We start from the raw sequence: 17,612 nt of genomic DNA, 5'->3' as shown, positions 1-17,612 counted from the left end.
ACACACATACATGCATTCAAACAAGACCAGGAGACCTGGTTCTGCCAGACCCAGAATGTGTCCATATATGGTCAAAAAAGGGACAAGATGGACATACTTTTATGCCCATGTATGGACGAAATGGGTCAAAGCCTCATGTAGGCCGACCCCTTGGGTCTGGCAAACACCTGAATTAGACTTGCTTACTCTTGACACATTCATACCAACAACCCATAAACCTACATGTACACACAAGTGCCACATGCACACATATACTATCCACTATATACTGTACAGAAGAGTTACTTCAGTGTTATGGTAGTTGATGAGGTTCAAAATTCAAGGTGTTTATTATCACCTAAACAAACTTTACGGATGGTTGCAGCGTTAATGCATTATTGTATTTAAAGCTTCATCAACAGTATGTAATACAGATACAAAATGGAAAAAAAGGCAATATATTTTCACATAGCCAAGTGGCTACAGTGGTGGCAAGTAAAGTGAACGTTGTGAAATACGATAAAAAAGCAGCACGTATCAGAGATGGCACTACAAAATGTCAACAGAATCTGAACATGTCTATATCCATGTCTTTAACTGTAGTCCTGTTACAGTTCATATCGCTTTTTTTTTTGTTCAGACGTATAGTAACTGGATTGAGACCTGATGCTCCGTTAAAGTTTGAAGTCATCAGGGATAGAAAAGCCTGGATCGAGACTGATGCTCTGGTACTGTTTGCCAGACAGTACCTTCACCCTACTCATCATGGTGCAGGCGGGTTCTGCATGGCTTAAATTGTGCAAGTTTTCTGGAGAGTGAACAGTTTAACCTGTAGTCTTCTGGACAGAGTGAAGTAGTAGTCACTTACTTAGGCTGAAAATTCAGATTTTTTTTTTTTTCTTAGCCCAATTATTTAGCCCATTTATTTGGATTATTATGCACTACAATACATGAATTGAGTAAAAACTAATGAAAGCAAATCCCATATGTAACAAATACATGCCATCAAATCGACTGCATCACACAATGACTTGAAATTGTCTTTTTTTCTATAATGACTTGCCCAAAATTGAGACACTAGGGTTAATGTGGTTAATGACAAAACACAGGAGCTCATTCAGAGGATTAAAAACATGGACTAATATAAAAGACATTTTCTCCATTCTGTACAAAAGGTTTGAGAGTTTATTATGTTGATTCTTATTTTTTTTTCTCGGTGTGTAAAAACAGAAAAAGGTTTTGTGTGTGCGAACAGTATGGTTATAATACGGACAATGTTGACTTTTTCTTGTTTCAAAGTTTTGACCTCATAAGTCTTGTATGGGGAAAAGAAAGAAGAACTTACATTCATAGAAATACACTTTGAAAAGTATTTTTTTGCAAGGAGTATTTTTGGATATTAAATTGCTGACCCAGCCTTGAGATAGTGGTAATGTGAATGGAACATGCCGTTAAGTGGGTTTTGCCAAATGACGTGTATGCAACAGAAAGTAGCAACAATTTAGTTTACAGAAGCAAATTTCCCCCCGAAAATGGAGAGGTGATATCTCTGGAAAATGACATCTGTCACTTTCTGCTGTAACTGGTGGGGCCTACCATATCTGTCCAGATTCTCCTGAAGACCACCAATGAATGAAGAGACAATGAATACTGTATAGTCATCAACCTAGAACCCAAACCAAGGCAACATAAACTCCTCACTTACTGTAGTTAAGCCATTAATACAGTTGATCTACTCATCTAACTCCTTAGCAAGGTCGTTAGCTCCGTCAGGCCGGAAGGCTGGGAGGTGGAGATTATGCATTGTCCAATCAACCCCATTTTAACATCACAAATCTTGTATGCAGATCGCTGTCACACAATATTTTGGGGGTCCCTGACATGAAAAATTTTGGGAACCACCGGTTCCCAAACAACATTTAGGAACAACATTTAGGAAGGAAGCCCAAATAAGTAACTACACTTTATGACAAGCTATAAAAAAATGTACCAATATTTACAACCGTCTTTCCTGAAAAACAAACCCAAAGACGCTTAATAATAAGCAGACACGGCAACACAACCTGACTGTAATTGGCTTCCAGATTTAGTGGGAGGGGCCTATTTCTTACAACACATGCCATATACAGTATCACAGACAATATCACCATATATTGTCTGGATAGGTGCCCATTTGAAAGTGTTCATTAACACGGCAGCCGCCATGTTAAGTGGTCAGACGATTGTGGATTTCTACTACATTACACTATACCACTACACTACACTATACTGTATATTATCTTAACATTCTTATGTTATACCATTATTGTATACACATTATTGTTGTACTATATTATATTATCATATACTATCTTACACTATTATATTAGCTACTATTGTTACTGCTACTACTTGTATCTCTCTCTCTGTCTCTCCTCTGTCTGTCTCTCCCTCTCTCTCTCTTCTCCCCGAAACGGTCGAGGCAGAAGGCCGCCCACCCTAGAGCTTAGGGTCTGCCTGACGTTTCTTCAGTTAAGGGGGAGTTTTTGTTGCCACTGTCGCAAAATTGCTTGCTCAGGGTGGGACTGTCGGGTCTCTGTCTGCTCTACATGTAAAGTGTCTTGAGACAACTTGTTGTGATTTGACACTTTAATAAAATTGAATTGAATTTAATTGAATAAGAGGTGTGCATTTTCAGAGCGTTTATCTTAATGATCAATCAAGCGCTTGTGTTCTTTTTAATATTAATGTTATATTATCATTATCTTAGTACTTCCTGGTGCATTTGGCCCGGTTGAGATAGCTGACTCAGCTGAGGTGTGGCGTAAACACTATTACAACTTGTTCAACTGTGTTAATGGTGGCACTGTGGCCGTAGATCATGTTGACCCATCTGAAAATGTACTGATCAGGTCTGATGATGTGGTTGGTGCCATTAGGATGCTAGATAACAACAAGGCGTGGCATTGATCACATCACAGCTGAACACCTCAAATATCCAAGCAATCAAATCTGCCCTCTACTGGCCATGTGTTTTACAGGTCTGTTGCAAAGGGGGGAAAGGAGATCAAACAAGAGAGAAAAAGAAAAATTATCTACATATTTACACATGGTACCTGAGATAATATATAAAGGTGCGTGAGCATAGCAGCAGATGTATACTGTGCATGATATATTTATGGACGTTAGTTAAGGTTAGTTAAGGTGCTAGAAAAACACACAATAAAAAAGACAAAAGTCAGTGCGTTGTACATGGGATTAAGGTGCAAAATGTCAGTGCGTGTCGACCGCATAATCCACATAAGGTAGACTGACACTGGTATAATCTGCAAGTAGGTCCACGAGGAAGAGCAAAGAAAAATAGTCAAGTCACTTGTCCCTGGTATAATCCACCGGTAGGTCCAAGGAAGAGCAAAGGTCCGAGACCAGCCTGACGACACCACCTGTCATCAGGCTGATGAACAAGGCTCATACCTTGTTCAGCAGTCTGACGGCAGCCGGATGAAAGTTCAAGAACCTGGTGGTGATGAAAGTTCAAGAACCTGGTGGTGATGAAAGTTCAAGAACCTGGTGGTGATGAAAGTTCAAGAACCTGGTGGTGCTGCTCCTGATACTGCGTAACCCCCCTTGCCCGGCCGTGGTCGTTGTAGGAGATAGCTTTTGACAGGATTAACCATTCCAAACTGTTTCAGAAGCTGCTTGATAGACCTAAGAACATTGTGCGTATACTGGTGTTTTGGTATACAAATAAAAAAAATGCAGGTTAATTGGGGTAATGTTACATCTGTCCATTTTTCAGTTAGCAATGGTGTTAGGCAAGGTGGGATCCTTCTCCTATTTTATTCAACGTTTACATGGATGATCTATCTAGTGAATTAAATAAGTGCAATAACTTTATCATCGATCACCTTATGTAGGCTGATGACCTGGTCGTTCCGAGTCCATACAGTGGACAGAGGGTTACAGTAGCTATTGAAAGTGTGCTCAAATTATGGCAATGATCATGACATAATTTACAATGCGAAAAAGAGTAGTGTCATGATAGTGAGAAGCCACGAGGACAAGAAATTGGTCGTCGCAGCTTTTCACTTATGTGATAGTCGTCTTTCTGTAGGCCAGGAAATCAAGTCTCGTGGCCACATTTTCACTGATAATCTCCATGATGATAGAGATAGCTCTACATATGTGTTCAGGTCCTGTCAAGTATGCACTTTCTAAAGCATTTTGCACTCCCATGTAAACAGCTTACTTGTGGTGCACATACAATAAGGGTAGCACGCGGATGCTTAAAGTGGCCTACAAAGATGCCCTGAGGATTCTACTTAAGGTCTTAAGGCACTCTACGTATGGATTCATGTCTCGCCTGGATGAGTCCGGAACAGTATTATTGAGGTTATAGTCAAACCTGGGAAGAGCTGTCTCCGGCATTCGTCCAAGTTGCGTAAACACTGGAGAGTCAAACCTCTATTTATGATTTTATGTTTTTTTTTTTACTGTTTAATTTATTTTATGTGTGATGTCTATTATTTGTATGTACTCTATGGGACCCCCTGAGTTTACATGGAGCATCGTGTTTGGCAATACGATTTTCTCATGTTTTATTATCACAAAATGAGATTCCAATGGTTATTCAAATTATTTCTGGTTACTGTATAGTCCATAGCATCACTGTTGTGGAGTCTATAAACGGCGTGGCCAGTCTGTCACTCATCGATGACGTATCTGTGACGTACGATTCCATATTTGGGCGAGGCTTCTGCCCAATCTGACCTCCATTATAACATTTCCATTATAAAAAGTTCCTGGAGAAACAGTGTGGGCTCGATCTCTTCACATTTTCAGAGCGTTTATTTTAGCGATCAATCAATTGCTTGTGTTCTGGCTTGGATCAAAGGAACCAACGTACACACAGTGAAAACAAAGGATTAAGAGTTGGTGCATTGTTAGGGCGTACCACAAAGCAAATATGATGGACGTCTGAGCCCTAAAGAAAAAAGAAAATATTACAAAAGTTTTTTTTTTATGTTGCCCAAGAGGCGTGTGGTGCTGATCAGTCCAGAGGTTTGTGAGAGACCCTCTCAGCTATCTCCTATGGTGCCACACCATAAAAGTGACAATAACATAACTGGTCTCTCTAAAGAGACTGAGCCCAATATTTATAGTGACACTATGTCTAGGCCACATGAGCACTTGAGAATGAGCACTTTAATTACACCTAAATGCGTCTACAAGCTCACAACATGATGTCGCGATGACATGTTGTGAGCTTGTAGATCTACAATTTCTAAAACTCGTGCAATACAAATGTGGAAATGTGGAATATTTGGACAACACAAATGCTCCCTGGCACAAAACACTTGAAAATATTTGAGAACCACTGGTTTAAATAATAATAATAAAAACAGCCCCAAAAAACGCGACCAGCAACTAACTAGGCCTACCAACTTTTCTTTAATGAATAAAAAGTAATTTTGTCCAATTTGTATTAGTATGTTATTAGTAGCCTACAATATAACCTTTGGGTGGGTTGGTTGGTTTGTCTCACCGCAAGCAGCAGTGAACAGCAAGCTGAGCAGCTGTTGAACACCAATAACAAGTGGAGCTGAGAACCAGTGTGCAGATTTTATTTTTACTTTAACTGTTGATCATCGTTTGTCCATCTGTCCATCAATAGAGATCCAATGTGCGTGCACTATCTCGCTTTTTCTTTACAACCTTCGAAAACGTGTTTTCATTGTGATACCAAGAATGAGCAACTTAAAGTAGGCCTATACTACATTAGTTCCACTGATCAAAGCCGGAACATAATCGATTGATTGATCATAAAAAAAAACATCTGACCACTTAACCTATTGGCTGCCGTGTTAAGTGGTCAGATGGGTGGGCCGCAAACATTTTCAAGATTTTCAAGTGGGTCCTGATCTAGAAATGGTTGGGAACATTACGTCTGTCTGTCTGTCTGTCTGTGTCCTTTTTATACCCATATATGGATCTGTCTGTCAGTCTGTCTGTCTGTCTGTCTGTCTCCTGTGTGGAACCAAATGGACCCGTCCATTTGATTCTATTTGTACACTCTGAGTTAAATTAACACTGACTTTACAGTGTAGAGTGACGATCCCATGAGATTTAAAAAACTAGAAAAAGTGCTCCTCGGAGCACTGCCAGACCCCTAGTGGTTGAAATCTGAAGATCAGAGCACTACGTCACGCTAAGCTTGGCCAATCAAAAAGAGGGACAGGGAGGAAAAGAGGGTCAGACCGGGAGGAAAAACGTTGAACCGGGAGGAAAAACGTTGAACCGGGAGGAAAAGAGGGACAGACCGACAAAGCCTCATGTAGGCCGACCCCCTGGGTCTGGCAAAAAGGTATCAAATGGAGTCTGTGGCCTAATGCATATAAACCTGGGGGTTCTTGAAATAAAAAAGGTTGAGAATCCCTGGCTTAATTGAAATCACGGTCTGGGAAGATGAGTGGGGCGATGAGGGTCCACAGGTAGAGACTCAGACCTAGCCAGCCGGAGGTTATTTTCACCCACACACTTGGCATAGTGCTCTGCATAGCCTGGGTGGAAGTCTCTGGGTGGTACCAGTTGGTGAGGGTCATCATGATGTACAGTGAGGCCAGGAAGAGCTGGAAGTGGAAGAAAGAGTAGCTGTACGCTACTCCTTCCCGCTCGTTGTCCACGGCCTTCCGCAGTCCGTCCTCTCCCACCTCCTCCCCACCTTCGTCGCTGGAGTCGGCACCCTCCTCCAGCGACATCAGCTTGCTTACCTTGGCTTTACTGGAAGAATTGAAAACGGCATAGATGGTACAGAAGACGAAGATGATCAAACCGACGACGCCCTGAGCGTCCCACCACTGCACACGTCCTCCGCTGCTTCCGGGGGTGGCTGTTACGATGCTCAGCAGGCTGGGGTTACACTTTTGTTCTGGATTGTTGCTCATTGCAGACCAGGTGATGTACGTGGTGTACAGGGAAATGAGCGAAGACTGGAGCAGACCAGAATTTGGCTGGGCTTCCTGCACTTTGGGCAGGATGGAGACGATGGAGATGATGACGCTGAAGATGACATTGAGGCTGATGAAGACCTTGTGCTCAGTGCAGCCATCGGGTTGGGTGTAGTAGACACAGAAGAGCACCACCGCAGTGAAGGCCAGGACATAGTGGAGGACTGTGAAGGACAGCAGGCCTGCAAACCAGCGTTTATTGTCACTTTCTTCATTCTTCTCCACCCACGATTCGTTCCATGAGTGAGCAAAGTCAATAAGGAGAACGAGTTGGATGAGGATGAAGAAGAAGGATCCCGCCATTCCAAAGTGAAACCACACAGTATGAAATGTTCCATCTGGGATGAAGAACGCTCCCACTGAAATCCCAACCAGAATCAGAAACTTGAAAAACCAGAACCCATTCTGGATGACGCCGCGTGGGTCTTTACTGCTTCTGACACGCAACATGATTACAGAGAAAAGGAAGTAAAAACAGGCCATAGCGAAACACATCCGGTACACAGCCTTGTAGCCAACAATGACATCACAGTTCACCTGGTTCTCTAGACCAGGTATGGTACTTCCTCCATTACTGCAGAAGCCTGGGATCTTTTGGAGATATGTCTCCATTCCAGGGAAGATCATAAGGACGGACGCTGCAGTCCCCAACAGCAAGAAAAAGGAGAAAATGAGGCGTGTAAGGGTGGAATTGTTGGAGGGACAGCAGCCACACAGCAGGGATGTTGCCGATCCACATAGACAGGAGGCACAACTGGCGAGGGAACATACAGCCAAACAGGCCCCCATTGTGATTTCTGGTTTGAAATAAACAGTTGGCCCTAGTTCTCTGATACCTAATGTATACCTCTGTAGTAGTATCAAAGATCAGTTAACTTTTGCAACACAATAGCTACTGGCTGTTGGTAGCTGCTGTACATCATGATATAGGCCTATGCCGTGACGTAACACAGATGTAGCACAACATTTTGCCCAAATATGGACTTTGAGGCAAACTATTCCTTCTAGCCACACCCCGAGGAACATCCATGTAGGTTGAAACGGGAATGCATTTTTTTTTATTCACAGGTGATCTTTAACTTTATGCCCTAAAGCAATAACGGGATATGATATGATATGATATGATATGATATGATATGATATGATATGATATGATATATTATATTATATTATATTATATTACATTATATATTAAATGTGGCTTATTGCCAGACGGGTGCAAAAATGTCCCGTTTGGGTCACTTTTCTATGGTCCAATAACGGTATAATAGTGTTAGTCACAAATGGAACATGACCACAGGTGCAGGGAATAAAGTACATTAATGTAATGATCTTAATTGGATCGTTATAACAACCATGTCAGAAAATCGCTTTTTACAATGGTATGAATAAGGAGGATTGTGTGTAAATTAGGCTTTATTAGTCACTGTTGAGTTACGACTGTGATTGTATTTGCTTTCTAAAATATCTGTGATAATTCTCTTAACCATGACGTACAGTAACTTAATCTTCATCACTGTTTGTTAGTTTATCTGTTACAGGACACTGATCGAAGAACTGACTTCCTTCTGTTCTGTTTCAAACTCACTGGTTTTATGTTGTTTCGACTATGCTATTGGCTCATGGTACGGTGGCCTAAACAAAGCCCTAAAAGAGAAGTTGCAGGTTTCTCAATATAGGTTGGTCAGGCTTGTCTTGGGGCTGTCTGCAAGGGACCATGTTGGAAAACAACATTTCCAGCAGTTGGGTTGGCTCCCTCTGGCAGCCAGGTCAGTTCAACTACAGCTGAACCTGGTGCATAACATCTACATAAACAGCGCCCCTGTGTACCTATGTAAGCTTTTTCAGAAGCGTAGTGTGTGTGTGTGTGGGGGGGGGGGGGGGGGGGGGGGGCATGTGTGTGTTGTGTGTGTGTGTGTGTGTGTGTGTGTGTGTGCGCGTGCGTGCTTTCGTGCGTGCGTGCTTTCGTGCTTTCGTGCGTGCTTTCGTGCGTGCGTGCGTGCGTGCGTGCGTGCGTGCGTGCGTGCGTGCGTGCGTGCGTGCGTGAGTGTGTTCAAGGTATGAAGGTAATGTTTTGTGTATCCAACACTGCAAAAAAAGAACGAGTTGGTTGGATACCATGGGGGGAGGGGTGCCAGAAGGTTTGGGAGTACAAATCCATATTGTGACAAAATAATAAAACTTCTCATGGAGGAAGGGGAGGGGTGTATTGTTTGATCAGAATCAGAAAAGATATAAAGATAAGATATAAAGGTGCGTGAGCATAGCAGCAGATGTATACTGTGCATGATAGTTAGAAAAAAACACACAAAAAGACAAGTCAGTGTGTTGTACATGGGATTAAGGTGCAAAATGTCAGTGCCTGTCGACCGCATAATCCACATAAGGTAGACTGACATTGGTATAATCCGCAAGTAGGTCCATGAAAGAGCAAAGAAAAAAAAGTCAAGTCACTTGTCCCTGGTATAATCCACAGATAGGTCCAAGGAAGAGAAAAGGTCTGCGGACCATGGCAATAGCGTCATCGGTGGATCTGTTTTTGCTGTATGCAAACTGCAACGGGTCGAGCGAGGCAGGTAGCGTGGAGCAGATGTATTCCCTCACCAGCTTCATTTGCTGACTTTTGGGGTGAGAGCAACAGGTCTCCAGTTGTTCAGGCATGTCACTTTGGCCTTTTTGGGGATGGGCACAATGGTTGACATTTTGAACCCTGCGGGGGCCACAGCCTGGGAGAGGGAGAGGTTGAAGATAATAATAATAATAATAATAACTTTATTTATATAGCACTTTTCAAAACATAAGTTACAAAGTGCTGAACAACAGAAAAAAAACATAGCATACAAGATTAAAAGTCTTATGGACTTGACATAAAAGCATTCAATTCAGATAAGCAGTAAAAACATATCTGGTAATTAAAATAAGTCAAGGAACATGGATAAGGAAGAAATAATATCAAATAAAATAGGTACTAGATAGAAAGACAGCACACACAAAACAGTTATGGCTGATAGGGGGATCTAGGGAAAGGCTTTCCTGAATAAGTGTGTTTTTAGAAGTGTTTTAAAAGATGTCAGGGAATTTGCTTTCCTAATTTCCACAGGTAGGGCATTCCATAGTATAGGTGCTCGGGCAGAGAAAGCCCGATCACCTTTTGTGACCAAATTTGTTTTGGGGACTACTAGGAGGGCCTCCTCAGAGGATCTTAGGCTACGGGGTGGGTCATAGGGAGGCACCAGATCTGTGATATATTTAGGGGCATGACCATTTTGGGCCTTAAAAGCTAATAAAAGTATCTTAAAATCAATTCTAAAAACAACAGGAAGCCAGTGGAGAGTTGCTAAAATAGGGGTGATATGGGCACGTTTTCTTGTATTAGTCAGAAGCCTGGCAGCTGCATTTTGCACCAGCTGCAGGCGAGAAATTGTTTTGTGGCTTAAACAAGTGTATAGACCATTGCAGTAGTCCAGACGGGAGGTTATAAATGCATGTATGAGTTTCTCTAAATCTACAGATGACAGGACAGACTTAATTTTTGCAATTGTTCTGAGTTGGTAAAAGCATGATTGTACAGTTTTTTTGACTTGGACATTGAATGAGAAATCTGAGTCGAAGAAGACACCTAGGCTCTTGGCGACCGGTTTTACAGCACTGGACAGGCTGCCCAGGTCGTCTTTTAAAAGGCTAGTGAGATGTGGGGGGCCAAAGAGAACAATCTCAGTCTTATCTGCGTTCAGCTGGAGGAAGTTTTGTGACATCCATGAGTTTATGTCAGCGAGACAGGCCCTTAGACCATCTAAGCTTCCTTTGGTTGGGGATTTGACCGGGACATAAATTTGCGAGTCATCCGCATAACAGTGGAAGCAAAGCTTGTGCTTGCGGATGATGTGACCTAGCTCCAGCATGTAGATGGAGAAAGATGTCAGCGAAGACCCGCCAGCTCGTTTTTAAGGACCCGGCCTGGACTCCCATCAGATCCCGCCGCCTTCTGGATGTTGACCCGTTTGAAGGCTGTGCACGTGTCGTCCTCCAAGATGCTTAGAGGGCTGGTCTCCTCTGCTGGTGCTGCTGATAGCCCCACTTGGCTGCTGCCGTTGGAGCTGGACCCAATTTTGATCCACAGAGCTACCCACAACTTTTCTGCGATGCCAATATTCATACAGGTATTTGATTGACTAAAACTACTCGGGAACGAGTAGGCCTAGTGCCCATATATAGTATATAGTTCCGTGTCAGGCATACTCAAATATGGAGTCTAGGCCACTCAACGACATCAGTATTATGATATCACCCTGAAACCCTGATGTCATATCGACAACGTCAGGGTACACCTATGGACTCCACAATGGCCAGTGGTTTTTGTTGTGTACATTTTGCGGATATCATGAAGCCTTATAAAAATCACACCCTGTGTGAAGTGGGCGGTGTCTTGCTAGCTAATCACAATACTGAATGGAGTCAACCAATCATGTACAAAAAATAAATACATTTATTGAAACACTCTTTATGATGGAAGAAACCATAACTTAAAAAAAACAAATTTATGTTTTTTTTAAAGTTATGGTTTTCCTATGCACATGTGTCATGTGACACTGGCCAATCACAGTCCTGAATAGACTGTGATTGGCCAATCACGGTGCAGGGTTAGGCAGGATACATTTTTGGCCAATCACAGCGCAGGATTTGTTGTACAAATATCCAAACCTCACTTATAGGGGCGGTTTCACCGCCCAAAAATCACACCCAGTGTGAAGTGGGCGGTGTGGTCATCACAGTGGTCATCATAGTGATGGAAGCTCACTTCAAAAAAATATGGATTTTTTGAAGTGCATAATCCTATTTATAGGTTATTAATGTCATCATGTGTCTCGCTAGCCAACCACAGTGCTGAATAGAGTCAGCCAATAGAGTCAGCCAATCACAGTACAGCTAGGGGTGTACTAATGAGCCAATCACAATACAGCTAATGAGGTGTCCCAACCCCACTTATAGGGGCGGCTACACCGCCCAAAAAGATGGAATACTTTGAAAATGGGTTATGCTATGTCATGTCATAAAAATAATATCAGTTTAAATATTGCTCAAATGTGAACTTAATGCAAGTCACGATCGCCCCAATGCCGAAAAAAAATGAAGAAAAAAAAGGCTAAACAGATCTACAGACGACACCGTAGCCACAACACTACACACTGTCCTCTCCCACCCGGAGAAGAGGAACTCCAACTGTAGCCCAGGGCTGAGTTCGGAGTCCTCTTCCTCTACTCCCTGTTCAGCCACGACAGAGTGGCCAGCACAGCTCCAGCCTATTAGTGGTCAGGTTCACTCACAACACGACAGTGATAGGCCTGATAACTAACGGCCTACAGGAGTGAGGTGGAGAACCTGACACGACAGTGTTACAAGCCCAACAATAGTTGGAGAAGTTGAACAGGCTTCTTTTTTTTATATTTCATTTTATTGGAATGATGTTGGTAAATGAAAACTTTTGTTAGTGAGGTTTGGCACTAGTGTAATAGATTTTGCTTAAAGAATAATGTCTCAGAGCACACATGAGTTTTGTGTGTACCAGCAAACATACAGTATGCTCATGGAAACACACACATGAGCGCTTTAATATCAAATCTGATTGTACGCTCATTTCGTGAGGCCAAAAAAAAAGTTAAAAAGGAAATAAATAAAAAAGATATAATAACAGTGCCAAGTTTTAAGGCTCATGGTAGAAAAAAAATCCAGACATAATTTACAAGTGATAGCATGCGGCAGCAAGTTTATATAACTGTAATTTGTAGTTACCATAATAGAGATGTACTACAACCTGTCTTTATTCTGTCTATAAATGAAAATCATTATTGAAAAAAAAAGAAATAAAATAAAAAGAATATGCGCCACTTATAGCCTTCAGTGTCTGCACAATGTGGTAGACATTTGGAATGTGTGAACAACGCACTTAACAAAAAAGGGGATAAGACTCAAAAGATAAAACAAAACAACATACATTCATTGTTTAAACTCCTCAGATACAACTGTATATTTTGTATTTTACTTGATGAAAAACATTACTGTATTACATTACAGGTTTATTTTTGACAGTGTATCTCTATAATGCCCAATTTATGATCTATCACACACTGGTGTCACATGCTGAAAAAAGCCAATCTACAAGCTGACAAAGCGTCACGGAAGTGACGAGTTGCAAGCTTGTAAGATTGGGTCTTTTAGATTCATTAACTAGAGAGCGCAACACAACAAAGCATAAATCATGCTTAAGCGGCAAGACGTCTAAAATGGGGTTGTCTATCTGTCCAGGGCTAATCTTGCATACCTGCTGGACCCGAGAAGTGCCAATTTCCTTGTGCACACTGCCAGTAGGCCAAGGAATTACATGCATTGCATTTTGTTTTACATACATTATACTGCACTGGAATACTTGAAAATGAATCAAGTTGGGAATGCATGCTCCACCCGGTTATACAATACTCGTTTGTACACATTGTCGAGTACCAGCAGTATGCATCATCGCTCTGTATCCCTCTTATGCCCATATATGGAGATCTCTCTATCTGTCGGGTCTGTCTGCCCGTGTCCCTTTTATGCCCATATATGGAGATCTGTCTGTACTTGTCCCTTTTACGCCCATACTGTATGTGGAGATGCCTGATGTCATCAGTATATGTCCATATATGGGCATTTCGGTCAGACTGGCGGTTCTGGACAACTGGATGTATCCCTATACATGGGCATACAACCGCTGATCCAACGACTTCACGCTGGGCACCGCACTACCTATACCTACTACGCAGTTGGAAGTAAATTAGTCGGGCGGTTCTCGAGATGTACGGAGGACAGATACACACACACACACACACACACACACACACACACATTTAAGGAAGGATATATTTAACTTTATTCTTATGGTGGAAGTCAATGGGAGTGGACTCAAGCCAGAACCTTACCCAAATATGGAGGAATACGTCAAAGATAAGTCACAGATGACTGATGTCATACACTGCCCACATGAAGTCCGAGATCCACGTTTTTTTAGTTTTGTGTTTGTTTTCCTTGAGTCAAGCTGAAGCCATGCCAATGCCAATTCATTGGTCGTCTAAGCTCTGTGTGCCTGAGTATGTGAGAATCTGCGTTGCAGTGTGAAGTCGTTAATTGGGCTTTGGTCGAAGCAAATGCTTCTATTTAGAAGCACTTGCGGTGGACGATGGAGGGCCCCGACTCATTGTATTCCTGCTTGCTGATCCACATCTGCTGGAAGGTGGACAGGGAGGCCAAGATGGAACCTCCAATCCAGACAGAGTATTTACGCTCAGGTGGGGCAATGATCTTGATCTTCATGGAGGATGGAGCCAGGGATGTAAGCTCCCTCTGCATCCTTTCAGCAAGGCCTCGGTACATGGTGGTACCTCCAGACAGCACGGTGTTGGCGTACAAGTCTTTACGGATGTCGACATCACACTTCATGATGCTGTTGTAAGTGGATTCATGGATACCACAGGACTCCATGCCAAGGAAGGCCGGCTGGAAGATGGCCTCTGGGCAACGGAACCTCTCATTGCCAATGGTGATGACCTGTCCGTCGGGCAGCTCATAGCTTTTCTCCAGGGAGGAAGAGGAGGCAGTGGTGCCCATCTCCTGCTCGAAGTTCAGGGCAACGTAGCAGAGCTTCTCCTTGATGTCACGCACAATTTCCTTCTCAGCTGTGGTGGTGAAGCAGTACCCACGCTCTGTCAGGATCTTTATGAGGTAGTCTGTGAGGTCACGGCCAGCCAGATCCAGACGAAGGATGGCGTGGGGCAGAGCGTAGCCCTCATAGATGGGCACTGTGTGCGTCACACCATCCCCGGAGTCCATGACCATACCGGTGGTACGACCAGAGGCATACAGGGACAGCACAGCCTGGATGGCAACGTACATGGCGGGGGTGTTGAAGGTTTCAAACATGATCTGGGTCATCTTCTCCCTGTTGGATTTGGGGTTCAGAGGGGCCTCTGTGAGCAGGACAGGGTGCTCCTCGGGGGCAATTCGTAGCTCGTTGTAGAATGTGTGGTTCCAGATCTTCTCCATGTCATCCCAATTGGTGACAATTCCGTGCTCGATGGGGTACTTCAGTGTTAGGATACCTCTCTTGCTCTGGGCTTCGTCACCAACATAGCTGTCCTTCTGGCCCATACCCACCATCACTCCCTGATGCCTGGGGCGACCGACGATGGAAGGGAAGACAGCACGAGGGGCATCGTCTCCAGCAAATCCGGCTTTGAGCATCCCGGATCCATTGTCAAAAACCAGTGCGGCAATTTCGTCTTCCATCTTCCACGTTAAGTAAGGAACTATGTACTTAAAAATAAATTAGTTTGATGCTGAATGATATGCCACATGGTTTCCATTCCTTTTATACGATTTTGACAGTGATGTCACCGTGATGTAGAGTCATCTTTCATATTTGGGTGTGGCAGTGGAAGATGTCCATATTTGGAAGGCGCATAGGCAATAGGGGGAAATATGCACACACTGAACTGTGCATCTATCTGTGACCTATGTACATGATACAGAAGATTCAGTAGACTGAAGCAGTGACCTTGGCCTGTCTGAAACTGATAGAGATGCTTTAAGTTATATGTTTTTCTATAGCATGACCATGAGAGGAGCTCTATCAAACTCATACAGCTGTATCAAGAGCAAGAGATAACTGACCTAGCAGAACATAAAATGTGTTTGTTTGTTTGTTTGTTTGTTTATTATCACTTACAAGAGCATTTAAAAATGATACACAAAGATTCGGTTAAAAATGTGAAGGAGAATGCCTAAAAACCCTCCAGGGGCTTGAGAAGTGGCATTCTCCAGGAATATTTGTACATTCATAGGATAAAATTAACATCAATGTGGAATATACACATCCATTACAGTTTAAACATTAATAGACATGTCATACAGATGAAGAAACAGAACGGAAAAGACTAATATGGACACTGTTACAAAAAAAGAAAGAATCAGCAAAAACATATTGCAACAATAAAAGTCAGGGGAACCAAAACGTAAACCTCTAGGGAAAATGTTATTATATTATATTAGGCAGACCATATGGAAAGTATTTGGTTGTTAAGAGAAGCGATTTTAGAGCCTTCTTAAATTGGTGAGAAGACAACTTCCATAGATGTAATGGCAGAGAATTCCATATTTTTGACCCTCTGAAGCCTATATTAAACTGGATTTGAGAGGTACGGGCCTTTGGGGGTCTGAGGTTATTTGAGCTACGTGTTGAGTAATTAATTATGGACCTGAAAATTATACTCAAATATATAACAGGCAAGAGACAAGATACAAGAGGCAAGAGACAACAGGCAAGAGACAAGATAAAGACGAGATAATAAAATATTAGATGGCATCTGTTGGATTGATTGAATACTTTATTAACAAATTGCCAAAAGTGGAGATACCTGATGTCATCAGTATATGCCCATATATTGGAACGGGCCTATTGGTTGGATCGGCGGTTCTGGACAACTGGATATCCAAACTACTCGACGGCGAGCACCGCACTCCCTCGAGTCCTTGCCGCTGTCCGGGCCGAGTTTGAAGTCGGTCGGTCCCATATATGCACATGACCATGTATGGGCATAGCGGTCGGATCTGTGGCTCTGAACAACCGGATCTCTGTATCTGTCAGTCCCTTTTATGCCCATATATGGAGATCCCTGATGTCATCAGTATATGCCCATATATGGGCATGGCTCCTTTTGTATATGCCCATATATGGAGCTGACTGATGTATTTGCTGATGCCATCACAACACATTGAGGTTAGACAACACACTCCATATTTGGGCGTAGCTGCATTGGGAACTATTTATATGGATATGGCTGAGTCATAGTGTAATGAGTGTGATGACAGAGGTCCGCTCGCACGGCTGGTCGTCCCTTAAGCCAATTTTAATGGATATAGTACAATAACATAAAATAAATCATCAACACTAGGAGCAATAAAAGTATGTACAGAAAACATTCTGGGGGGGTGGCATTTCTGGTGTTAAGGTTAGAAGACTTGTCTAGAACCAGTTGCAAATTGCAGACAGGTGCTCTTTTATGGTGGTTTTGAAAGAGGCTAGGTAGTGATGCGCGGGTTGACCCCTAACCCGCGGGACCCGCGGCGCGGGTGGGTCGAGTCAGAATTTCAGAGGCAATTATGCGGGCTGCGGGTGAGCGGGTCAGCCGCTCACACGCAAAAAATAAATAAAAAATCACATGCTCTTGTTTTGTCTTTATTCCTAATAAGAATAAGAATAATAACAATAAAACAGTTTGAATACACTTGGGGATTATTTTCTAACCATGATTTTACAGAATTATAGGTACGACCCGCGGGGCGGGTTGAGCCATAGATTTATATATGGGTTCGCGGGGCGGGTTGAGGCGGGTTGGGTTCCGTGGCGGGGCGGGGCGGGGCGGGTCATGAAAAAACCCGACCCGCGCATCCCTAGGGAGTAACTTTTTTATGGCTGGTGGTAGGGCATTCCACATTTTGGTGTCAACAGTAGAACAAATTCAACCCCATGTTTGTGCCGAGTCTGGGTTGAACGAGATCAGTGGAGCTTCCTCTGGTGTTGTGTGGTGGTGTGCCTGTGGGCGTCTCTAACGTTAGTTT

The 17,612-nt window shown here is 42.9% G+C and overlaps 2 protein-coding genes across 2 annotated transcripts; both read right to left on the bottom strand.

The window, feature by feature from the left end:
* Nucleotides 1-6,398: 6,398 nt before the first annotated feature.
* Nucleotides 6,399-7,754, bottom strand: LOC308079956 (serine incorporator 1-like; the record flags this gene model as incomplete). The annotated part of the gene is made up of 1 exon (XM_080421623.1): nt 6,399-7,754. One exon carries the CDS (start codon nt 7,752-7,754, stop codon nt 6,399-6,401), a length of 1,356 nt encoding a protein of 451 aa, XP_080277749.1.
* A 6,399-nt stretch (nt 7,755-14,153) lies between these two features.
* On the bottom strand, nt 14,154-15,281 carry LOC308079864 (actin, cytoplasmic 1-like; the record flags this gene model as incomplete). Its single annotated transcript, XM_080421482.1, has 1 exon — nt 14,154-15,281. One exon carries the CDS (start codon nt 15,279-15,281, stop codon nt 14,154-14,156), a length of 1,128 nt encoding a protein of 375 aa, XP_080277608.1.
* Between the last annotated feature and the right edge of the window lie 2,331 nt (nt 15,282-17,612).

This window comes from Gymnoscopelus braueri (assembly GCF_963280865.1).
Source record: "Gymnoscopelus braueri genome assembly, chromosome: 23".
Lineage (NCBI taxonomy): Eukaryota > Metazoa > Chordata > Actinopteri > Myctophiformes > Myctophidae > Gymnoscopelus > Gymnoscopelus braueri.
This window is presented reverse-complemented; position numbering and strand designations above follow the sequence as displayed.